Consider the following 26,074-nt stretch of genomic DNA (forward strand, 5'->3'; position numbering starts at 1 on the left):
TGTTTGAAATCTTGGGGGAAAGCATGTGAATATTTTATCCACATGTTCATTCCAGTGTACTTTGAAGCATTTGATAATTCCAGGAAAATATTCCAGTTGTATTTCTAAGCAGCAGCAGTATCAGCTTATACAGCTTTGACTTATTGAAGTGATTCTGAAGTGAGTAGCAGAAAAAATGCTTACTCGTTAACTACAAGAGAAAAGGCACTTCTAGGATTCAATATAAGCATTGAGAAGAGCTGGAAAAAAATGCTTACCCTTAACTACATGAAAAAGCAATCTTCAGCATTCAGTATTCTTACCAGTGCTCCTTTGCTTTGAATTCATGGGCCTTATCCCTTAAGATCTTTGCATCCTTTGATAATAGTCGGGAGAAGGAAGAGGCAAAGTTGTTAGGTAAAAAGTTACATCATTCCCCAGTCTACCATAGTTAGTTTCTAACATTCAGTTTCACCTATAACAGAAACATGTGCAAGAAAAAGACAGGAAGCTTTTATAGGTTCATGGTGCTTTGAGTAGTCACTAAATGAGCTTTCGGTTTGATTTGGCCTCAGGATTTAATTCCCTGCCATGCAGTGTAATAAGGTTTAAATGATGGCTTTCTTTTGTAGAGTAGAGTAAGGTTGGTTCTGGATACAGGGCTTTCTCCAGCCTGTTAATTTTAGGAAAGGCTACTCTTAGAAGTTGTGGATCTGGAAATCAATTCCTTTCAAACTACCAGTGCTTGGATACCTCTTGAAAAGCCTTTGTGTATCTCTAGGGGTATGTGTACCCTAGTTTGAAGACTATCTTAAACTATCTATCCTGAGTTTGACAAAACAACTTAATGGCAGAAAATTCTATAGGGAGGAAAGTTAGGGAGTCCCTTAAAATAGATATTCTGGGACTTCCCTGGTGGTCCAATGGCTACGACTTGCACGGTCATTGCAGGGGGCCTGGGTTCAGTCCCTGGAACTAGATCCCACGTGCTGCAGCTAAGACCTGGTGTAGCCAAATAAATAAAAATATTAAGAAATAAAATAAAATGGTTGGTTGAAAGGCAAACTCTTCATATTATGTATGTAGTTACCAAAGAAAATGGTGACAGTGAATTGAAAGAACCTACTATATTAATTGTGGAGCCCCTTACACATGCAGGCAGGTTTGCTGTAGGAATTCCCTTGGGTAGAGCATGGGCTTTGCTCATGAAACCACTCTGATTGGGGCAAGTACACAGACACGAACAGGTGAAATACTTAGTATTTGGAAAAAATATTAACTATTGATTCAAAGACTAGATAGAAACTGTGATAATTGGTGGTACTACATTCTACTTCCCAACCTTAGGCACTAACAGATACCACAGACTGCCATGATTTTTGCACCATAATACCTGTGTTTTTAATTTTTAAGTACAGAGTCAGTGATAATTTGAAATTTTTTTATGCACGTTTTCCCTGTGGGCATTATTTTAGTGAATTGAAACTATCCAGTTATAAAACCTTTTCCCCCTCCATTATAATTTAAATCTCACACCATTTAAAAACCAAGATAAGAAATTAAAATTATTTTTTTGAAATTAAAAATTATATCAGAGAATTTTTCTCCTGGAAAAATTTTTGTAAAGGTGTGAGTTACCACATACTGACTTCTGCCTCCCAGGAGAGGGATAAAAAGCTAACAATAATAGAAATACTATACCCACTAGACATAACTATTACTCTATAAATGTAGGCTTATGCTCTATTGTATCTTGATTGAAATTAAATATTCCTCTAAGACTCCGTTTTGCCTGACTGGTGGGATATTCAGTCTTGGTCCTTGTTGGGATCTCTTCATTGCCCTGGAGTCAAACAAGATTGCAAGATGTTGACAGAAACAGGAGAGGAGCTTCCAGTCTCCAGCCCAGAGAGTTTTGCATTGCTCTCATCATCTGAACCCACAAAATTGCTTGGAAGGAGCAAATCCACTGTGCCTGTGGAGGGTGAGGCCCTGGCAGTTTGTGGCCAGGTGAACCCGAGTGTCCTCATCGCTCCTGGGGCTCTGCTGCTGGTGGGACCCTCTGACCTTGGACCTCTTCCTCTTTTGGAGGAATCTTCTATGTGTCTTCGTACAGAATTCCTCCCAAAGAGCTCTGGCTTTGGGAAAACAGCAGTCAGAAAGACAGGCTGTCCACTGGCAGCTTGAACCTCACAGTTACTGTGGGGGAGTTTGTACTGAGAAGCTGGGCACGTGCGTGGAGTGGGGGCAGGGAAAAGGCAGAGCCGAGAACACAAACAAATAGATGTCACCACAAATGGCTCTGGATCACTGCTACTATGAAAACATGGCAAACATTAGTGAGCATGCCTCTCTGCTCACACAGATGATCAAATTTAATTCTCCAAACTTTGCCATGTGTTAAAGACAGACAACTGAGGCTTAGAGAATTTGATTTTTATAATTTTTATTTATGATTATTTTAAACATTTATTTACTTATTTGGCTGCACTGGGTCTTTGTTGCAGCATGCAGGATCCTTAGTTGAGGCGTGTGAACTCTTAGTTGCTTCATGTGGGATTGTTAGTTGCAGCATGTGGGATCTAGTTCTCTGACCAGGGATCAGACCACCGGCCCCCTTCATCAGGAGTGCGGAGTCCTAGCCACTGGACTACCAGGCAAGTCTGAGGTTTAGAGAGTTTGAGTAACATACCCAGTAATAAGTAGCTGAGCTAGGATTCTAACCCAAGTTGGTTGGGCTCGAAAAATTCATCCCTTATGTTATATTTTCTCTCCTGCAGGGTATTAGTAATATTTTATTTTGAGCACAGTGGGCTGCCGGTATAGGTTAGCTCCAGTAGGAGCTCCCAGACAGCTCAGTGAATTCACCCCCGGAACGCCACTGCTCAGAGTTCTCCATCTGGTCGTCAGGCTGCATTTGCCAAGACTCGAGAACAACAGTGCCGCTTTGGGCGTAATTAATGTTTAGACAATAACTGGTCAGCGTTTTCAGCTGCTTCTTGAGGTCACTCCTGGGATATGAAAATAGGACCCCGTGTTGGCATAAACAGGTTGTTTGTTTTCTTTGTGCTCTGTCAGGAGGCCATTATCTCAGTTGTCTCAAAGTGACACTGAATTGGTCAGGTGCAGGGTCAAAAGGAAGGGGAGGATATGGTTTGGCTTTGTTTTCTGTTGTTTAAAATAGAAAATTGATGGATCTGAAATCCATTCTTGCTTAATACAATTCTTGAGGCAGTCTTTTTAATCAATTCCTTTAGTCTTTTAAAAAGTAAAATCTTTTAAGAACATTTCAAAAGCCATAGATCAATTTTTAAATTGTACAGCTTGATCCATAAATAATTCCTATCTATGAAGTCAAAGCCCAATGCATTTGGTGAATGAATACATGACATGGTCATTATGGCCCTACTACACACCCACTCCCCGAGCTGGGTGGGATGGGTGATTCAGACATAGGCTGGGCTGTTTACTCCAGATGTTCATAATATGCTTCAGGGGCTTTCAAATGTTGTCTGCCTTGGAATCTTCCCTGAAGCTTGTTAAAAATAGTGCTGCCTGCACCCCGCCCCAGATCCACTGTCTTAATCCATTTGAGCTGCTATGACAAGATACCACAGACCAGGTAGCTCACAACAACAGAAATTCATTTCTCATCATTCTGAAGGCTGAAGAGTATAAAGTCCAGGCACTGACATGGTCTTCAGGCAAGGTCCCTCTTCCTGATTTAGAGCTGGATGGTTCTCAGTGTTTTCTTACATGGTGAAAGGGTTAGGGAGCTCTCTGGGGCCTCCTTTATAAGGTACTAATGCCATTCGTGACCTGAGCACCTCCCAAAGGCCTATCTCCTTAATATCATCATCTGGGAGTTAAGATTTCAACATATGAGTTTTGGGGAGGCACATTCAGACCATAGCACCCACTGAATCTAAACCTTGAGGAGTGGAGCTTGGGCATCTTTAAAAAGCTCCTTAGGTGATTCTAATAGTTAAGAGGTTTTTGAGCCTGCCACGTGGTTGATGGTATGTTGGTAATGTAAGACACTATAATGTTTTCTATGTTGTGTTGTGAGTATGTCTATTCATCATCACAGGAAGTATGTATACGAGATATATAGACACACACACGTGTATTGAGAGGCATACTAGTCTCTTATGTGCATGAATATTGGAACATACCTGCAGGTAAACATACATCTATTATTTTAAATCCTAGTAAACATTTATCGAGCATCTATACATATCAAGCACTGTTAATGCATTCAACAAATAGTTAAGAGTCTCCTATGGGCCTTCAGAAAAGGAAACAGACAAAAGTCCCTGTCTTCAAGGAGCTAATATTTTAGTAGGGAAACACCAACAATAAACGAATAAGGCAATCATATAATGATGAATGCCATAGCAAGAAGTAAGGTGGGGAGGTGCGAGGCCTGCTGATGGTGGGAGCAGATCCCAAGTTAGAATACAGTGGCTGGGGGAGCCTTGAGGGAGGAGTGAGCCCTATGGCAATTTGGGGCACAGTTGGTCCAGGTTTGGGGAACAGGAAGTGCAGAGCCCTGATCTGAGTATGAGTATTTCTGGTGGCTTCAGGAAGTAGCCAAGGAGGCCAGGGGCTGGAACACAATAGGAGATGCAGTTAGAGAGGCAAGGAATGGCCGGAGGGGACTGTGGATCTGGTAGGGGCCTGTAGGCTGCCAGAGGAATTTGGTTTTGACTCTGAGGGAGATGGGAAGGGTTCGACTACTGAGGGTGATGTCATCTGATAGGTCTTGAATGGTGAATGGGTCGGGCAGGGAGCGGTGAAAGTGGTGAGGAGAACGTGGCTTCAGTGTGCTGTGAGGGAGCTGGCAGTTTTGCTGATGGTTTGGACACAGAGAGTGTGACGGCTGCAGCAGGAGGGTTTCCAAGGATGCTGAGTGCAGCTGTTGGCTGTACTTACTCTGTGGCCAGATTTGTTCCTGGATGTGGGTTATGACCTGGTTCCAAGAGAATTACTGTATTTTTGTTTTTTAAAACATCTTGTACACTTAAAATTTGTAAGGTTATTGCATGTACATTAGGCCTTAAAGAAAACAACCTGATCTTCAGGAGCGGTCAGGTTAGTTTGACTGGCTGCAGTAAGATGCTGATGGGGATGTTGATGACCCGGGCCTGTAGCCACAATGCCATTTCTTTCTGACATGTAGAAAAACTGCTTTGGCCAACAAAAATATATTCTGGATATGATAATGAAGAGTATTTATTGCTCACTTTATTTCAAAGCACTACTTTTTTTTAAGGACTTTATGATGTGGACTACTTTTTGAAAGTCTTTATTGAATTTGTTACAATATTGCTTCTATTTTATGTCTTGGTATTTTGGCTCCAAGACATGAGATCTTCACTCCCTGACCAGGGATCAAACCTGCACCCCCTGCATTGGAAGGTTTAGTCTTAACCACTGGGCCACCAGGAAAGTCCCTATTTCAAAGCTGCTGCTGCTGCTGCTAAGTCACTTCAGTCGTGTCCGACTCTGTGCGACCCCATAGAGGGCAGCCTACTAGGTTCCCCCATCCCTGGGATTCTCCAGGCAAGAACACTGGAGTGGGTTGCCATTTCCTTCTCCAATGCATGAAAGTGAAAAGTGAAAGTGAAGCTGCTCAGTCGTGTCCGACTCTTAGCAACCCCGTGGACTGCAGCCTACCAGGCTCCTCTGTCAATGGGATTTTCCAGGCAAGAGTACCGGAGTGGGGTGCCATTGCCTTCTCCGCTATTTCAAAGCACTTATATGCAAATCCTCAAAAAATCGTTTCTAAAGCTGATGGTGGAGGATAGTATCATGCCCATTTGAGGATTCAGGAGCTTGAGATCTAGTAAAGATGCAGTGTGGGAAGGGTGAATTCGGCTTGACCATATCTTCTATTTTGTGACTTTCTCCCCTTGATTGTGTAGTGACTGGACCACAATCCATGGAACAGAAGCATGTGTGTGTGCGTGTGTGTGCACATGTGCGTGTATGTGAATCACACTTGGGTTACTAAGCACAATGATATAGTTAAGGAATTAGAACTCATTGCTCCAGCGTTCAATAATTCAGGCCTCTTGGTCTCCTTGCTGTCTTTTCTCTGTTCATTTGGTCATTTTATTTCTGAATAGCAATTTTCACTGAAAGGTGGGATAAGGAAATAAAAAGATTTAAAAGTCACATTCAGGGGTGTGGAGAATAATTTTAATAAAAGCCACAGTGGAGAATGCATTTGTAAGCACTAAAATAAAATTCTCCATTGCCAATGAATTTTAGCTTGCCTCACTGATCCTTTGTTCCCATTAAAAAAAAAAAACAAAAAGAACAAAAATGAAGAGTTTGATTACGACACGCACCTAGCGAGGCTGAGTTCTTTGTCTAGCTGAGGAGTTAATCTGTACTAGGATGGCTGTGGGCAGGGCCTGGGCCAGCAAACAGCATTTAATGCATTTACCTGCTTCAGTTTGCAGTGACGACCTCACTCACAAATTCAAGGGTTTCACCGTGATGAATGAAGCGGAGAGATACGAAGCTCTGAGACACTGTCGCTATGTGGATGAAGTCATTAGAGATGCTCCATGGACACTCACCCCAGAGTTTCTGGAAAAACACAAGGTACTTATTCCTCCACATTCTGTAAGTAACAGGATTAGAGTCATCTGTTTCAGCCGCTTATACCCAGAAAAATCCAAGGAGTCTTCCAGTTTAGGAAAGCGGTAACTCCAGGCACTGTCATGTGGTGTCACGTGACGCAGCGCCTGTCCTGTGCTCACGCCTGTGGACCGACAGCCACCTGCTTCCTCCCTGTGGGCTCTGGAGCTGGACCACTCGGGTCCATGTGTGGCTTCTATCCCTTCATAACTGTGGGACCTTGAGCAAGACACTGAACTCACCTAAGCTGTAAACTGCTGTTTTGAGGATCTAATGAGATCATGTTGTGAAACCCTTAGCACACTGGCTGGCCCAAAGCAAGAGGTCCAAAAACATCATCACCATTATCACCATTGTTATTGATGCTTATAGAGTCATAGGCATCATTTTTCATGGAGCAAATGACCACACATCTTATCCAGAGGGGCAGGGGTCAGGCTCTAAGGAAAAAACTTTCTATCTCTGATTGTGTGACCCTGAGACTCCTACTGATAGATTTTTATTAGTTGAAAACATGAGAAATCCTTTTGATCTGCATGAAATTATGTGCTTTGTATCTCCCTACAAGCCCCACATTAGGAGCTATTCTTTCCTTTTATAAGCAGTACAAAAAAATAAGACTAAGCTGTTCTAAGAGTTTTCTTTTCTATTTTTAAATTCACGATGCAGCAGAGAATAGAGAATGCTGATAAATGTGCATGGGTAATAGCCGAGGAGACAATTTCCCAGCAAGAATAAAAAGAAAAAGGAAAAAACTACAATATGATTTACTTCCAGCAATCACGAACACATTTTTACTAAGCATCTATTGTATCTTCAACTTCTGTGAAACGTTACCGGGCTGCTTGTGAAGGCTGCCGTTTATCGAGTGCTTGCCACGGACCCAGCCCAGTGCAAAGGGCTTTGCTCTTACAGGAATCACATTCAATCTCATGGCCACCCTGAGACATTGTTGTTGTTGCCATCCACTGGAGAGGGAAGGACAACTAAGCTTGAGTACTAAGAACAGAATTAATGGCAGTAACATTTGTTGAGTACTTGCTGTGTACCAGTTATTCTTTTTAGCACTTTTACATAATTGTAATATTTAATCCAGTGATTCTCAAGTGGGGGCAACTTTGCCCCAAGGGATATTTGACGATGGAAGCAACTAAAGGGGTGCTACTGGCATCCAGTGGGTAAAGCCAGGGGTGCTGCTAAGCCTCATACAATGTGCAAGATAGACTCTCCCCCTCCAGGAAAGAGTTATCTAGCTCAGCATGTCACTAGTACCAAGGCTGACAAATCCTGATTTAATCCTTACCACTTCCACAATGGCTCAGTGGTAAAGAATCTGTCTGCAATGCAGGAGACACAGGACACGCAGGTTTGATCCCTGGGTTGGGAAGATCCCCTGGAGGAAGAAATGGCAACCCACTCCAATATTCTTGCCTGGGAAATTCCATGGACAGAGGAGCCTGGCAGGCTACAGTCCATAGGGGCGCAAATAGTCTGACACAACTGAGCACACAGACCACTAAGTTGTGAGTTATGCAGCTAGTAAGTCATGAAGTAAGTGATGAAGCAGGAATCCATACCCAGGCGAATTAAACTGCTGCTTTACTTCTCAAGCTGGAGTGAAGCCTTTTAATAAAAGGCTTTGAAGTTTAGGCAAGGAGTTTTTTTGTTGTTTGTTTGGGTTTTGGCCATGTCACATGGTATGTGGGATCTTAGTTCCCCAACCAGGGATTGAACCTGTGTCCCTTGCATTGGAAACATGGGGTGTTAACCACTGGACTGCCAGGGAATTCCTCAGGCAAGCAGTTTTTACTTGATGTAGGAGGAAACAAGGAACTAGTGAAGATTAGCAGGTATGAGGATGACAAAAAGAACTCTGTTGAAGGAGGTCCCTCCACCATGTGACAGAGGGATGGCTGGAGAGGAAAGAGCCTGCGGTGAGGAAGGTCAGATACAAGTTGGTATTAATAATCCAGGTTATGGGGCCCTGGGCTTGGCATAAGCAGTGGAGAAGAACAGATAGGTATATGCACTCATGTGAGTACACACAGACGTACACACCCCAGCGGAACTTGTGACTTCTGTGCTATTGACGGTGAAGGAAGTAGAGAAAAATGGCTGATTCTAGGGTGTTTGGAGCCTAAGTAAACGAGAAAAGGGAGGCTCCATTGGAAGGGACACCAGTTTTAAGGATGAGTGAAGATTCCAGACAGGTTTTTAAAGTGACAGCAAGGGTGGCAAAAGAGAAAAGGATGATTTTGGGAAAATTGGGCAAGTTTTGTCATTTCAGCAGCTGCATGACCCAACTGAATTAGTAATACTTGCCCTACCTGCCTCACAAGGTGGTTGTATGAATCAAATGAGAAGAGACATGAATTCATTTCTACAATATAAAATATAACTTAAGTCAGGGACTGCCCTGGGGCTCCAGTATTTAGAACTCTGGCTTCCACTGCAGGGGGCATGGGTTCGATCCCTGGTTGGGGAAGTAGGATCCCACATGCTGTGTGGCTCAGCCAAAGAATAAAAAATATATATATTGCTTAAGTGTGAGGGAGGGCCTATTGCCATCAGTGAGATAGGAAATGAGGATTTTGGGTCCTCACAGTAGAGGTGATTAAAATCTGAAGGATGAATGAAATCTCTGAAGGAGAGATTTTAGAGGCAGAAGAATAGAAGGCCAAAAAAACCTACTGTTAGAGGTAAGAGAAGAAAGAGGGACCAGCAAAGGAGAGAAACCAATCTAGTCCCGTCAGTGCAGGCAGGTTTACTGTCTGAGCCACCAGGGAAGCCCAAGAATACTGGAGTGGGTAGCCTATCTGCCGGGGACCAGCCCCGGCTGATCCAGGGTATTCGAAGCGGGGACGGCGTCGGCGAGGATCAGGAAACAACTGCTTAATTAAACGTTAATTAAGGATATAAAGAGTAATAGAATGAGGATAGCTCAGTGAAGAAATTCAGTGAAGAAAAGAGGCTGAAATAAGGATAGCTCAGTGAGGAAATTCAGTGGAGAAAAGAGGCTGAATAATTCAGCCAGAAGGTAAGAGAAAGAACGACATGGTGAGACCAAGTTTCGGTGAACAAGGCCCGCACTTTATTTTCCAAAGTAGTTTTTATACCTTAAGTTATGCATAGAGGATAATGGGGGAAGGGGTAGAGTCCTGCAGTAAGCCAGGCTTTCTTCCTGCAAACTTATCATATGCAAAAGTTTAGGTGATTTGCATCATCTTCTGGCCCGGAGGCCTTTTTCTCTAAAGGTGATTATTCTCAAGTCAGGCGCCAGCCTCCAAAAAGCATTAGATAAAGTTGCATTCCTACAGAGCAAAGGTGTGGTGGGCTATAACAAGAAAAAGAATTAACTCAAGGGTCCCAGGTTACAAACATTAAAGCTACTATTTACACCAATTATATTAATCAATACACTGCCAGGGACACAGCAGGTAAGGGATATGGAGACTTAGCAGCAAACATTGGCCCAACAAGTGAAAATCCCTTCACCAATACAATTTCTAATCAATCTTTTGACTGCTCAAAGGAATCTGTATTTAGACAGTTTAGAACATCTCATGCCTCTCACAGTTTGGAGGCTCTGAGCAATCACATGTGGCTGGAAAAACCTATTCAGGCAGGCTAGAGGACTTCCAAGGGAGTTTGTAGGTTGAAACACTGTCACACCCAGGAATTATTAACTGGAGCTATAAGCTAACTCTTTTTTCAGAGAGGTAGTGGGGGACAGCCCCCCATAAAGTCAGAAGTGTAGGTGAAAGCACAAAGCAGAAAGTAGGCAGACTCTGGTTTTGGGGGTAGATTGCTCGAGAATTTCCAGGGAGACTCCTGAGGCTTGATCCCGCCTTTGCGTATGCCAAGCCTCCTTCCTCATGACCTTTGCCAGAGGCGGAGCTCGCTCCCCGCACCTATCCCTTCTCCAGGGGATCTTCCCAACCCAGGGATCTAACCCAGGTCTCCCACACTGCAGGCAGATTCTTTACTGTCTGAGCCACCAGGGGAGTCCAAGAATACTGGAGTGGGTAGCCTATCCAGGGGATCTTCCTGACCCAGGAATCAAACTGGAATCTCCTGCATTGTAGGCCAATTCTTTACCAGCTGAGCTACCAGGGAAGCCCTCATGCAAACAAAGACAGTTGGAAATACCTTCCAGTCCAGGATTCAAGTCTACCTTCAGTTTAGTTCAGTCGCTCAGTCGTGTCCGACTCTGCGACCCCATGAACTGCAGCACGCCAGGCCTCCCTGTCCATCACCAACTCTCAGAGTTTACCCAAACTCATGTCCATTGAGTCGGTGATGCCATCTAGCCATCTCATCCTCTGTCGTCCCCTTCTCCTCCTGCCTTCAATCTTTCCCAACATCAGTGTCTTTTCAAATGAGTCAGCTCTTCACATCAAGTGGCCAAAATATTGGAGTTTCCACTTCAACATCAGTCCTTCCAATGAACACCAGGACTGATCTCCTTTAGGATGGCCTGGTTGGATCTCCTTGCAGTCCAAGGGACTCTCAACAGTCTTCTCCAACACCACAGTTCAAGAGCATCAATTCTTCGGCACTCAGCTTTCTTTATAGTCCAACTCTCACATCCATACATGACTATTGGAAAAACCATAGCCTTGACAAGACGGACCTTTGTTGGCAAAGTAATGTCTCTGCTTTTTAATATGCTATCTACATTGGTCATAATTTTCCTTCCAAAGAATAAGTGTCTTTTAATTTCATGGCTGCAGTCACCATCTGCGGTGATTTTGGAGCCCCCCAAAATAAAGTCAGCCACTGTTTCCCCATCTATTTCCCATGAAGTGTTGGGACCTAAATTGCTTATTTAAAGTGCTTTATCATAGCTATTTTGTTTTTAAAAATATGTATTTTCATATCGCAGAAATGTACCCCCATCCCTGTGGTGATGTCACTCTTTTCTCTCTCTGACAGATTGACTTTGTGGCTCACGATGACATTCCGTACTCTTCCGCTGGCTCTGATGATATTTACAAGCATATAAAGGAAGCAGGTGAGGGGTCCTCCTGTGTTCACCTGTCTCCTGCAGCATGACACTGAGGTTTAGTAAGAGACGCCAGCCCTGGGTCTGTAGCACATGCTTACAAGGGATGGATTTTCAGATGTTTCCCAGAGAGCCTCTGCAAGTCTCTGTTGACATGTGCTAAGGCTCAGCTGTGGCTCAGACACCAGTTAGGTGTTTATGTAGAAATTAACCTGAGCACCAAAATACTTGACTTCCGGTTTGAGGCTCAGTTTTAGAGGATGTAAAATCACAGGACTCTTATTTGAATAATACTTGATTTACAATGTTGTGTTAGTTTCTGGTGTACAGCAAAGTGATTCAGCTATACATATATATGTATTCTTTTGTGTATTCTTTTCCATGATAGATTATTACAAGATATTGAATATAGTTCCTGTGCTCTACAGTAGGACCTTGCTGTTTATCTATTTTATATATAGTAGTGTGTATCTGCTAGGGCTTCCCAGCTGGTGCAACTGTTAAAGAAGCCACCTGACAAAGAGGAGACATAAAAGACATGGGTTCAATCCCTGGGTCAGGAAGATCCCCCAGAGAAGGAAATAGCAACAACCCACTTCAGTATTCTTGCCTGGAAAATTCCATGGACAGAGGAACCTGGTGGGCTAAAGTCCACGGGGTCACAAAGAGTCAGACACGACTGAGCAACTGAGCACACACGTTAATCCCAATCTCCTAATTTATCCCCTCCCCCAACCCTGTTGTTTGAAGGGCAATCATTTTCCTCATTAACCATGAAATTACTCTATGCTCCCAAGAAAGTTCCTTCCAGAAGAGGACAGATAACTGGCTAATTAATGATGTGGACTCCGTGTCTCCCTAGTCCAGTCCTACCATATGTCATCCTGTCACATGATAATATCCTCAGGCACCACATACAGAGGTAAAAAAATGGATATGTTTATCTGTGGAATCAGGGAAACGGCTTTCCTCCTGAAGCAGTTGACTCGTGTCCTGGAAGGCAGACCAGGTGCTGAGCTTTGGCAGTTGTGCCGTTTGTCACTAGGCCTTTCTCTTCGGGGCAGAGACTCTGGTTGGTCCCAGGGGCTTACTGGGGGGCTGGGAAGAGGGGAGTTTCCTTCCCTGTGGGCTCCCTAGGATTACTTCCTTTGTCCAGTGCTCGCCATGCGCCCGTGCTGCTCAGACTCCAAGGAAATGGCTGCTGGGGCATCAGAGCAGACCTGTGGTTTAGACCCTCAGCGGGGCCTCAGTGGTCCTTGGTACCATCTGCCTCCTCTCTGTCCCCTCCTGCCCTGATTTGCCCATACCTCCTTGTGCCCTTGCCTCTTCCCCCGCGTCCTGAGGAGAGGGCTGTGTTTTCTGTCCCAGGCTGGCCTCTTTACCCTCCCTTCTCTGGAGCATGTTTTCCTTCATTCTCCCTCCCTTTGTGATCCAGGGCGCTCACTCTCCGGTGGTTTCTCATCAGCTTACGAACACACGGAAGTCTGCAGAGACTAACCCCAGACCTTCCACCCGCCCTCCTCCTGCCTCTCCCTCCACTCACATCCTTGCTCAGTTTTCCTCTCAGGGGCAGCTGTTGTTCCTCAGCCACGGGCACTGACTTTTGTCCCATCCTGGCTCAGTTCTCAGATGGCCCTTGGGCCACCCAGTCCAGTGGTCTCAGCTCAGTCCCTCCAGGCATAATGACCCTGCTGACCATGTTCTTTTCCTAGACACTCTTGTCTTTGCTTCCATTTCCAGGACACTTCTGGGACCTTCCAATTTCCCGTTGCTCTCTGACCACTGCCAGGTTTTGTTGCTGGGTTTCTCTCCCTATCTCACCAGCCTTGCTCTGTGCTCTGCCTTCCACACACCCTACACTCCAGGCACACGGAGTCTGTCCTTTGTACTTTGTACATGGAGTCCGCTTTGTCCCTTTGCTCCAGTTGTCCTCTGAGCTTGGAACGCTCTTCCTCTGAGCTTCTTGGTCAGGGCCCCCTGAGGAGCCAGCCTGGACATGCCCTCTCTCCCTGGGGCATGATTCAACACACCCTGCGCCCTCCTCAGATGCAGATACTCATTGCATAGGGACCTCCTTTTCAACTCCCTTCTCTTGGCAGCCTGATTGTGGGTGTGTCCCTAGCTAGAGTGAAGTGCTGCAGGCCATGGCCATGTCTCATCCATCTTTGCACCCCCAGCACAGTCCCTGGTACATCTGTGGTGCTCCTTGAGTGCTGGCGGAACAAGAGAATGCTTTTATAGAGTACGATGAGGAGGGAGCCTATGATGGAAGCCTTTGTCTGCAGGGGCTCTTCCCAACACACGGGGAAAGGAGCCATTTACCTAGATAGCATTACCTAGATAATTGCACAACACACTTCTGTCTTGTGGAATTAATTGTTCTTATCATTTAGATGTAAGGGTGATATTTTGGCCTGAATGGTACTGTCCTTCGTATCCAGTTTGTTGGCTTTCTATTGATATTTTGACCTCTGAGTCCCTCACACACCTCTTTATTGAAGGAGATGCTCATGATATGCTAAATTACTCCAAACCATCTTTGCCTTACAGCCCAACAAAATCCCAGTGAAAGATGGAAGGAATCACTCTTTGACTTGTTTCAAAAATGACTAAGACCCAAGGACTTCCCTGGTAATCCAGTGGTTGGGACTCTGCGCTTCTACCGCAGGGGACATGGGTTCAATCCCTGGTCGGCGAACTAAGATTCCACATGCCATGGGGCACGGCCAAAAAACAAAAACAAAAACCCAAATGACTATGATCTGAATGAAAGATCTTTGAATTTATATCTAAAATTTGCATTTTTCTCGCTGTACTTTATAACAGGCAAGAACTCAAAATTTTTAACTGCTCTTTTGGTGAATGTATAATGGAAAGTAGTCTTGGCTATCCCCAGTGCTGGTCATTTTCCTGAGCTGAGGTTTTCCATCAGTGTCACAGGATTTCAAATCAAACCAGAAATCAAAATAGTCATTGCTGGGGTTTTTGAAATACCCAGCCCACCCAGAGTATATAGATTTGGGTTACATAAAAAGACAGCTGGGACAACTGAACTGAACAAATTCTATCTTCTTGGAGGGTCAGATGGTTTTCCTGACTCTAAATGTGGAGCTGTCCATGGTGGAGGGGGCAATACAGTCCATTACCTTGATTCCTAGCTTCTCCACCCATCTCCCTCCATCAGACCACCTTTCATAAGCCTATTGCGCCCTGAGAACCTTGGAGTGAAGAAGTGTTTGAGGAAGGCATGGGCTGGAACTGGTATTGTAGCTAAAGGTAGGTGCAGAAGTAGTGGGTCAGCCAAAAAGTTTGTTCGTGTTTTTCTGTACAATGTAACAGAGAAACTCCAACGAACTTTTGACTAACCCAATAGATTTTTAATGGCTTAGTTTAATTTCTGCTATTTTACTCTCTACCATTGGAGAAGGGAATGGCAACCCACTGCAGCCAACCATCTCATGTCATCCCCTTCTCCTCCTGCCTTCAATCTTTCCCAGCATCAGGGTCTTTTCTAAGGAGTCAGTTCTTCACATCAGGTGGCCAAAGTATTGGAGCTTCAGCTTCAGCATCAGTCCTTCCAATGAATATTCAGGGTTGATTTCCATTAGGATTGACTAGTTTGATCTCCTTGCAGTCCAAGGGACTCTCAAGAGTCTTCTCCAACACCACAGTTCAAAAGCATCAATTCTTCAGTGCTCAGCCTTCTTTACGGTCCAACTCTCACATCCATACATGACCACTGGAAAAACCATAGCTCTGACTATAAGGACCTTTGTTGGTAACCAAACTTAGGACCTCCTGTCTCCACAGATGACAGAAAAACCACTCTTGACTCTTGAAGTAATTCAGACTCCTCAAGATTTGCACTCAACTTTTGGCCTTCTCGTCCTGCTGTGATCTGAGTGTTGACTTGAGTGGGGTGAGGGTCTGGCTCTGCTGACCTTTTGTCGTGGGATTTTGTGACCTGCTCAGCCATCATCCCTGGCTAGCAGATCCCCAGCACTGCCCTCTGACTCTCGGCCGCCTGTTCCAACTGTTCGCAGCCACCTCCCTCTTTGGCCTGTCCTTGCCACAGCCTCAGCAGTGGGATTCACTTCCCCATACTGCAGTCAGGCTGGTCTTAGGTCCCGGCTCCCTTCAGTGTTCCTTGAGAGGGTCTCTGGCCACATCAGAATTGCCCTCTGCCATCTACTGGAGGGCCTTGGGGGGTGCCACATTAGGCCCTAAGGAATGCTCTCTCCAGGCCTCTGCATGTTGGCATGGGGTCTCTGTGGGGCCATTTCCTCCCAGAGTCCCTCGAGGTGAACAAGGCACTAGCCCCTCTACTCTGGGCTTTCTACGGGGGTCTCTTCCTTGCCTCTGCCCCTGGGGGTTGAACCCACATCAGGGCGAGACACAGGCCCTACTCATAGTCTCTTGCTCCTGCTCCTTACTTTCTGATCCCCCTCTGGGCATTTCCCTCAATCCCAGGAGGGACTTGTCTTCTTCCTGGAGGGCAGGAAATCGCCTCCATGTTAATTTCATGTCTTCCCCGCTCCAGGGCTTACAGTTAAACATTTTATACCCTGAGACCACTTAGCCTCTGATTCTCAATAATTAAAAGAACATTCCTGGGATTTAGAAAACCCTTTCTACAGTCCTCAAAGCCCCTCTCTTTCAAATGAAAGCCCTATCATTCATAATGATTCTTTTGGAAATGAGCTTTCAGAAAAGCCTGTTTTAAAGGTCAAAATCTGAAGACAGTCTCCTGTATTCTCCGCTATGTCTGCTTTCCCCTGAGGTGATGGAGGTCTCAGTGTCAGTGGGAAGAGGGCCTCAGGACAGACATCCTCCCCAACCTGGAAATGACCTTGGATAATACATCAGAAATTTGTTCTGCTACATATAATGTACTTAGTCTCCTTGACACTGTTTCTGTTGGCTCGAATCATTCTGGGGCCTGCTGTGGAAGCTCCATGGTACCCTGAGCAGGTCTGTACTGTTCCCTTAGAGAGGGCTCCCTAAGGTCTTGGGTGGCCCTGGCCTTCAGCAGCTTGAAGCCAGGTTTTGGTTCCTGGCCAGAGACTGAGGTCCAGAGATTAAGGTGGAGTCTTGGCAGTGAGAGCACCAGGTCTTAGCCACTAGACCAGCGGTCAGTGACAAGGCCTTGGCCCTTCAGTTTTGCAGAAAAGAATTCCCACAAAGACTGAAAGTAGTGAAACAAGTCAAGTGTTTATCAGGAGAAAGAGTACAGTACGTGTGGATAGACACACAGGTGGACCTAGGGAGAGCCATGCCCTTGTGGTGGTTTGAATCAATTTTATGGGGCATTTCTTCTGGATTTCCTTTGGCCAGTCATCTCGATCTGTCTGGTTCTGAGTCCATATTTGGTGTGTCTCAGGATCCTCCCGTGTGCACATGTGCATCACTCAGCCAAGATGGATTCCACTGAAGAGGCCTACGGGAAGTTGACATCATTCCCCTCTTGCTCCAAGGAGCTTTTGAGTTGGGATAGGAGCTTTTGAGTTGGGGAAGGTTTCCTTGACTTGGAGAATGAGAAATACATGGTCTCCTTATCTGTTACCTCTGGAGAAGGAAATGGCAATCCACTCCAGCACTCTTGCACTCTTGCCTGTAGCCTGATAGGCTACAGTCCATGGGGTCACAAAGAGTCGGACACGACTGAGCAACTTCACTTTCACTTCACTATCTGTTATCTGGGCAGGGCCCAGCTTCTTCTCTTGATTGTCCTGCTATGGATATTTTGGAGTTTCTGTCCATAGGGAACAAACTCCAGTTGCTCACCCTGGCGGAGCAGGGATTTCTACCTCCCACCTCACCTTGGTGTTCAGGAGCATTGGGTAAGAACAGGAGGCTGACGTTCTCAAACACCAATCTTGTTTGTAAGGAGTTCCAAGAAAGGAAACCCCATAGACTTCAGACTTGGCAGGATGCTAATGGGGGAGAAACTGGTTGATGTGTCAGTAACACAACTGTGGGTTATGGCATGAGGTGACTATTACTCTTTAAGTCTTCGTAAGATCTGAGCTGTGAGCAAGCTGCTCTTTGCCTGAAGTTGCTGTGAGAGCCTGGTACAGACCAGTGCTTGTCAAGGGTACATGTGCCTGCAGATCCTGCAGGGTCTTGTGGACATGCAGCCTTGGGTTCAGGAGCTCTGCTTGGACCTAAGGTCCCCATTTATAAAGAGCTCCCAGGTTGTTAGCTAATGCAAGTTCCTAAACCTGACTTCGGAGAAGGCAATGGCACCCCACTCCAGTACTCTTGCCTGGAAAATCCCACGGATGGAGGAGCCTGGTGGGCCGCAGTCCATGGGGTCTCTAAGAGTCAGACACAACTGAGTGACTTCACTTTCACTTTTCACTTTCATGCATTGGAGAAGGAAATGGCAACCCACTCCAGTGTTCTTGCCTGGAGAATCCCAGGGACAGGGGAGCCTCGTGGGCTGCCGTCTATGGGGTCGCACAGAGTCGGACACGACTGAAACGACTTAGCAGCAGCAAACCTGACTTAGAGTTGCATGGATCCAGACCAGGGATTCTGGTTCACCCAAGGCTACTCCCATGGTTACCCCTAGGGTTAACTGAATCAGCATTTCCTGGGGTGACAGTTCTTCAGTTACCTTGTACAGTAGGAACAGGCATTTGCTGGTGGTTGCATTTCTGGGTGAAGAGCCTCTAGTGAGCTAAGAAAAAGTTAGCCTGCTAATTTTAGGGAGTAAAGCCTCAAGTTCTAGCTGTTGGGTGTAAAAACATGTCTACTAAAAAATACAGTCACAACCTGAAAGTAGAAAGTTATTTTATTTGGTGGAAATGTTTGGGACTCTGAGCCTGGGAGACAGCATCTCAGTAGCTCTGAGAAAACTGCTCCAAGGAGGCAGGAGGGGAAGTCAGGCTATATAAGTTTGCAACAAAGGGAGCAGGCAGTCTGAACATCAAAGATCAGGTATCAAGTTAAGGAATTTAGCATTCTGTGTATGGGAAGACGCAAGCCTCTGGGCTCGCTGATTCATTCCTTTCATAGGCACCTCAGCTATCTGGGGCCAACCCTGTCTCCTGTTCACCTTGCTTCTTGCATTCCCCCAGCTCCTCAGCAAGAACCAAGGGGGCTGGCGGCATCTGCTGGATCGCAGGTTTGGGAGACCTCATTCACATTTGGAGGCCAGAAATCGCTGATGGCTGTAACATTTCTTGTTGATCAATATGGCAGGAGATATTTTCATTTCACAAACAGGTCCATTATTTTTCTAACTCTAAGCAGTTGATCATCCGATTGTTGCATAACAAATTATTCCCGCAGCTAGCAACTTAAAAGAACTCCTATTTTTCGCTCATCACTTTGTGGGACAGCCTCTCAGCATAGGGCTTGGCTGGGTGGTTCCTGCTCAGGGTCTCTCAAATGGCTGTATTCAGACACTGGCTGGGGCTGCGGGCATCTGAAGGCCCAGTTGAGCCGGCGGTCCCTGTGAAAGTCATTCAGTCATGTTCGACTCTTTGCAACTGCATGGACTATACAGTCCATGGAATTCTCCAGGCCAGAATACTGGAGTAGGTAGCCTATCTCTTCTCCAGGGGATCTTCCCAACCCAGGAATCAAACCAGAGTCTCCTGCATTGCAGGTGGATTCTTCACCAGCTGAGCTAACTTAAGGTCCCTGTTAGCTAACAGGTGGTGTGCTTAAGTGACTGGCAGTGAATGCTGCTTGTCGACAGGGAGCTCAGTTGGGGTTGGCACTGGAACACCTCCAGGTGGCCTTGCCATGTGTGGGCTCCTCACAGCATGGTGGCTGGGCTCCCAGAATGCATCCTAAAGGACGCATCTGGAGAGCAAACACCTTCAGTGGAAGATGCAAATCTTCTGACCTAGCCTTTGAAGTCACTCAGCATCGCTTATGCCACATTCCATTTGTTATACTACTACTACTACTACTACTACTACTACTAAGTCGCTTCAGTCATGTCCGACTCTGTGCGACCCCATAGATGGCAGCCCACCAGGCTCCCCCGTCCCTGGGATTCTCCAGGCAAGAACACTGGATTGGGTTGCCATTTCCTTTTCCAGTGCATGAAAGTGAAAAGTGAAAGTGAAGTCACTCAGTCGTGTCTGACCCTCAGCGACCCCATGGACCACAGCCTTCCAGGCTCCTCCATCCGTGGGATTTTCCAGGCAAGAGTACTGGAGTGGGGTGCCATTGCCTTCTCCACCATTTGTTATAAGAAAGTCACAAAGGCCAGCTCAGATGCCCAGGGTTAGGGGTCGTGCCCACCTTTAATCCGCCACAATTCCCATCTCTAAATTGAATAGTCAGGTGATAGTTTACTTGCTCTGGGAGCATAGGAGTAAGACTTCTGTGTGACTTTTCATATGCACAAGGGCCCTTTCTTGCGATCCATTGGTCTCCTCTGCTGATTCCTCACCAAGGGAGAGACACAGTAGAAATCTACTTGGAGTCTAGGTAGAGAAGACATGGGAGAAAGATGCTCAGAGATGATGTCAGCATCCACGTTGGGCTTTTATCCTCTCATTGAGGTTCCTTCTGAAAGTCTAAAATCACTTTATATGAAGCCAAGAGCTCTCATTGAGGTTCCTTCTGAAAGTAAGAAATCACTTTATATGAAGCTGAGAGATATGGAGGGCAGTAACTAAACCTTACAGCCCTCTCCTGTGTTTGTCAGAACACATGTCAAAATTCTCCAGCAGAGCCAGATGAGAAGATGAAGTTTAAATGAAGTAGACTGTAAGGTCCACATTCCTCATCATCATTCTAATATTGCCTACTACTGTTGAAAGTTTCCTTCATTAACATGTGCTTTGCTGCTTCTTAAAATAGCTCCATAACCAAATGCCGTAATTCTGAAAAGCGTGATAAAAAAAGGTTCTCTGATCATGCTCATTCCTGAATATTTTTAGCAGAGCAATAATTAGGATTTGGAGGAAGCCGGGTGCCTCATTATGTCAGCAGAGGGCTTGGCTTCTTTCAGAGACCCACCTCCTAACCGGCCAAAGCGAATCTCTCCCCAACCCGTTTCCAGTTACTCAGCCCCAGAGATCTCACCCTGTGTCTTCAGAGAAAGGGTGAGCCCATGTCACCAGTGTCTGAGTGACTTCCTAAAGTCTGTGTGTGACTAGACACTCCTCTTAACATTTCAGCACGCAGGGCTCATGAGTGAGATGCCTGCCTGCTGTAAGATGGGACATACTCCTCACAAGAAAAGCTCCTAGCTGCTCTCACAGAGGTGAGGATGTGGTCTCAGGGCCCCGCCCCTCGCCCACCAGAGCCCCCTGCACAGTTGCATCAGTTGGGTGCTATTAGTATCCATGTTTAGATGTTTCTGTCCTCTGCCTTCTACTTAGATTTGTGTTTTGAGCCCACTGTCTTAGAGCGTGCTATAAGAAGTTTCTGGCCTCAGGGCCACAGAGTATATTTGTGGCAGAGTGAGGGGAGGGTGCAGCGCTTGCAGCACACTGAAGTCCAGTGTGGCGAGGCCAAGGCTGTGCCAGCCCATTGCTCAGCTCCCTAGGAAACAAGGAGAACAATGCCCACCTCCACTGCATAGCACAGAGACCTTGGCTTAGGGAGTGAAGGGGGAAAGAAAGTCTGAGAGGAGACTGGAGAGAAGCACAGGGAAGAGAGAAGGCAAGCTGATGCAGAGTTGAGGATTCGAATCTAAATACAAAGGACAGTGTTTGAATCTAAATTCAAAGCCAATGAGGATGTTGAGCAGGATTTTGAAAGACTGTTCTGCAGCTCTGGCTGTGGGAGAGTGGATTTGAGGGGATAGAAAAGTGATATCCATGGAGGCTGGTTTTAAGGCTCTTGCTGTAATCTTTGAACAAAATGGGGTTAGGTTGGTTTAAATGGAGAATGGAGAGAAGCAGGTGAACCAGGGAGACACTTGGGAAGTAGGTTGGTGAGTGGAAATACATTGATTGGACATAAGGACTAAGGGAGAGGGAGGTGGCACGGATGAGGCCAAGGTCATCTTGCACAGCCAGCGCATTTCTCACCTCTGGAGGCTGAGGTTAGTACTTGCCTCCTGAGGCTTGAGTGACTTGTTCAAGTCTAGAAACAGGACCCAGCACTCTTGTCCCTAAGCTCTGTCCATCATGCTGTGTCAGGCCTGATATCTCTGAGTGTGACCACCATCATATTAGATAGATTTCAATTGCCAGCACGTGATTTCAGTCAACAACAGAAGTACAAGCATAAACCAGAATCTTGTCTTTTTAAATTATTTTTTAATTTATTTTATATTGGAGTGTAGTTGATTAACCACGTTGTGTTAATTTCAGGTGCACAGCAAAGTGAATCAGTTATATGTGGACATATTTCTGCTCTTTTTAAGACTATTTTCCCATATGGGCCATTCCAGAGTATTGAATACAGTTCCCTATGCTACACAGCAGGTTTTTAGTTATGTATTTTATATACAGTAGGGTGTATATGTCAATCCCACTCTCTCAATTTATTCCTTCCCTCCATCCCCTGGTAACCACAAGTTTGTTTTCTACATCTGTGACTCTCCTTCTGTTTTATCAATGAGTTCATCTGCACACAACATTTTTTTTTTTAGATTCTACATATAAGTGTTATCATGTGATATTTGTCTTTCTGTTTGACTTACTTCACTCATTATGACAATCTCTAGGTCCATTCATGTTGCTGCAAATGCCATTATTTTGTTCTTTTTATGACTGAGTAATATTCTGCTGTATATATGTACCACATCTTCTTTATCCATTTCTCTGTTGATGGACATTTAGGCTGCTTCCATCTCTTGGCTATTGTAAATAGTGCTTCAATGAACATTAGGGTGCATGTATCTTTTCTAACCATGGTTTTCTCTGGATAGATGCCCAGGAGTGGGACTGCTGGGTCATGTGGTAGGTCTAGTTTTAGTTGTTTAAGGGGCCTTCACACTGCTTTCTATAGTGGCTGTGTCGATTTACATTCCCATCCACAGTGTAGGACAGTCCCCTTTTCTCCACACCAACTCCAGCATTTACTGTTTGTAGATTTTTTTTTTAGATTTTTTGATGATGGGCATTCTGAGGTGATATCTCGTTGTAGTTTTGATTTGCATTTTTCTAATAATTAGCGATGTTGAGCATCTTTTCATGTGCCTCTTGGCCGTCTGTTTGTCTTTGGAGAAATCTCTATTTAGATCTTCTGCCCATTTTAAAAAATATTTTTAAATTTTGGTTTGGCTGCACGGGCCCTTGTTGCTGCGTGCAAGCTTTCTCTAGTTGTGGCGAGCAGGGCTCCTCTCGGGTTGTGGTGTGCAGTCTTCTCATTGCCACGGCTTCTCCTGTTGGAGAGCATGGGCTCTAGGGCATGGGCTCAGTAGTTGTGGCTCACAGGCTTAGTTGCTTTGCAGGATGTGGAATTTTAATCCATTTCGAGTTTATATTTTTGCATGGTGTTAAGGAATGTTCTAATTTCATTTTTTAACATGTAGGTACATGTAGGTGTCCAGTTTTCCCAGCACCATTTATTAACAAGAATGTCTTTTCTCCATTGTACAGTCTGCCCCCTTTGTGATAGAGTAATTGACCACAGGTGTGTGGGTTTATTTCTGAGTTTTCTATCCTGTTCCATTGATCTATATATCTGCTTTTGTGACAGTACTATCCTGTTTTGATGACTGTAGCTTTCTAGTATAGTCTGAAGTCAGGAAGCTTGATTCCTCCAGCTCCATTTTTCTTTTTCAAGATTGCTTTGAGAATTTGGAGTCTTTTGTGTCTCCATCCAAATTTAAAATTTCTGTTGTAGTTCTATGAAAAATGCCATTTGTACTTTGATAGGGATTGTATTGAATCTGTAGAGTTTGTTGGGTAGTATAGGCATTTTGACAGTATAGGTTCTTCCTATCCAAGAACATGATATATCTTTCCATTTATGTCATATTTATTTCACCAGGTTCTTGTCTTTGATAACACTTGGGACTTCTTTACGGCCTTGTATTGGTGTACTCAAATATATCTTTGAGGACTTTAAGGAAGTTCCATGAGAACTTGGCACCCTCTGTGCTTGTTTGTTTCTTCTCAGTCCCAGTAGAGTACAGATGAAAAGGCCTTCGTGTGGTGAAACCACCATTGAGAGTAGATTGCTCTTAGAAGGTGCTCTCATCGAGCACCCCCTGGGCATGTCTTTAGATCAGAGACAATAAAAATACCACATCCTTCTTCTTTTCCTTTGCTATAACATGATGCAGAACTCCCTGGGGAAGAAGGGGAGTTGCTGTGATCTCACAAATTCTTTGACTCGACTGCTATGCTCCATTCAATTACTCATTTAATTTGCATGTATTGAGAACTTTCCATGTGCTAGACACTGGGGCACTGAACTGGGTGCTGGACACATAAAGATGATCAAGACACAGTCTGTGCTTTCAGAGTGCTCCCTTTCCACAAGGAAATGGATATTGAAAATGCTTTTGTTAATAGCAGTCAAGTTTATATTTTAATGGCTGTGGATTCTGCCTGGTGACATCAGGAAATACTTCCCAGAGGCATAGCCTTAAGACTGGACCCTGTACGATGAGGAGGTACTCTGCAGCTGCTGTGGGCAGGGAAGGGGTTTCTGGGGCAGGAAAGAAGGGCTTGAAATGAGCAAATGCCGAGAGCCAGGTGAGTGCCTGATGCATCCAGGGAACAGGTCCAGTATGACAAACACGCAGTGTCTGTGGCAGGTAGGGAGTGCCTGGAATTGAGCCTGGCAGAGTCGGCTGGGGCCAGATGTGAAAGCCACCTTGACCTAGGAGCTGCCACTTTGTCCTGGACAGGAAAGTCATTCAAGAAAATGGGTCACCTGAGATCATCTTAGTTGTTTTTTCTTCATCCTGTCTTTTCTATTTGAACAGGGATGTTTGTTCCAACACAGAGAACAGAAGGCATCTCAACGTCAGACATCATCACCAGGATTGTCCGTGACTATGATGTTTATGCCAGACGCAACCTCCAGAGAGGGTACACAGCCAAGGAACTGAATGTCAGCTTTATCAATGTAAGTGTGCCACCCCACACCTCTGAGGACCAGCGCATCACGCTACTGCTGGCACTGTTTACAAATCACTTACTTTACACCACTCCATATTCTTGATGTTTGACATTTATTGTCTCATTCAGTCCACATAACAGCCCAATGATGTATTATTATCCCCATTTTATAGAGGGAGAAACCAGTGTCCAAATGGGTAACATAATTTGACCAAGGCATACGGGTAGTGAGTGAACATCACGTTTTTTGAAGGAGCTGCCTCACCTCCCTTTCCACACCCCAACCTCCCCATTTAGAGTTCTCAGACTTGGGTGAAGGGTTTCTGAGAGATCTGCCCTCATAAAAGGCAAGAGTTGTCTTCTGCTCCAAGGGAAGGAAGGAGCACAGAGGCACTAAAAAGCTAAACCCAGAGAAAATGCTTTCTTGTTTTAATGGTTTACATTTTCATTTTATTAAGGCCTTATAGATACTTATTAGAAACTTTAACAGCTGCTTTTTTTTTTTTTGTCCAGAGAAATTACAGCCACTTTAAAAAAGCCCAAAGTCTTTGGCTTCCTTTTGTATTTCTGCTGTATTGTTCTCACAGAGCTGCTGTTAGTTTAATAATAGAGCAACTGTTAAAACAATCTTTAAACAAGCAAAACAAGCTGTTAAAAAGCCAAGAGGGCAGCCCAGTTGCTAGAGGTGATGCTAGTGAGTTTAGATGACCATGTTTGCCTGAACTCCAAGGAACTGATCGAGGTGAACAAAATAAGAGCTCTCCACACATACAGAATTTCCACACACACATCCCAAAATAGAAACGGTGATTTTTCTACAAAACTAGATGTTTACAATTATGTGCAGCCACAGTTATCCAGCAGCTTACACAAACCAATCATTGGTGCCTCTGAATAAGGCAGGGTTCATCAGTAATCGTAAGTCAGCGATGATCAGTTGTCCTCAGGAGGCAGGGAGTGTTGGGAGTCCGGGCTCTGTGGCTTCGTACAGACTGGGCAACAAAATGGAAAATGTCAGGTTCAAGTGGCAAACAGAACAAGTGGCTGAGAAGAATTCAGTCAAAGTGATTAGTTGGTATCTTACAGAGCATAAAGCCCTGGTTATTTCAATAAATTAAACTGCCTGTTCTTTTAAATTGAATTCAGTCACCCATCCAGGCATGCCGAGCCAGTTCTGAAAGTTATTGCTCGTGCTCTTTCAATGGCCTGTGATAAGCCACTTAGCTCAGGGAACCGTGTAGTCCATGTGGATGTGCCCGTTGCCTTTCTGTGACCACAAGCTGCGCTGTGGCACAGAGAGTGCATTACCTGTTGGATGAGTGTGTAGATGAATCACAGAACCTCGAGTGGCAGGAACCTGATGAGGGTCAGTCACCAGCCCGAGTCCCTGAATTTGTCAATAGAAAAATGAGGAAAGTTGAGTTCGGAGGGACCTGGCTCAAGT

The 26,074-nt window shown here is 45.1% G+C and overlaps 1 protein-coding gene across 3 annotated transcripts in view; it reads left to right on the forward strand.

Moving 5' to 3' along the window:
- Positions 1-26,074, forward strand: part of PCYT1B (phosphate cytidylyltransferase 1B, choline) — a 148,154-nt gene that overhangs the window by 95,807 nt on the left and 26,273 nt on the right. For all 3 annotated transcript variants that reach the window (XM_070783982.1, XM_019956276.2, XM_019956277.2), the window contains exons 4-6: positions 6,443-6,594; positions 11,566-11,644; positions 24,495-24,637. In XM_070783982.1, coding sequence (XP_070640083.1) covers positions 6,443-6,594; positions 11,566-11,644; positions 24,495-24,637 — 374 coding nt within the window. The remainder of the gene's footprint in view (positions 1-6,442; positions 6,595-11,565; positions 11,645-24,494; positions 24,638-26,074) is intronic.

This window comes from Bos indicus, chromosome X (assembly GCF_029378745.1).
Source record: "Bos indicus isolate NIAB-ARS_2022 breed Sahiwal x Tharparkar chromosome X, NIAB-ARS_B.indTharparkar_mat_pri_1.0, whole genome shotgun sequence".
In the NCBI taxonomy this organism is placed as follows: Eukaryota; Metazoa; Chordata; class Mammalia; order Artiodactyla; family Bovidae; genus Bos; species Bos indicus.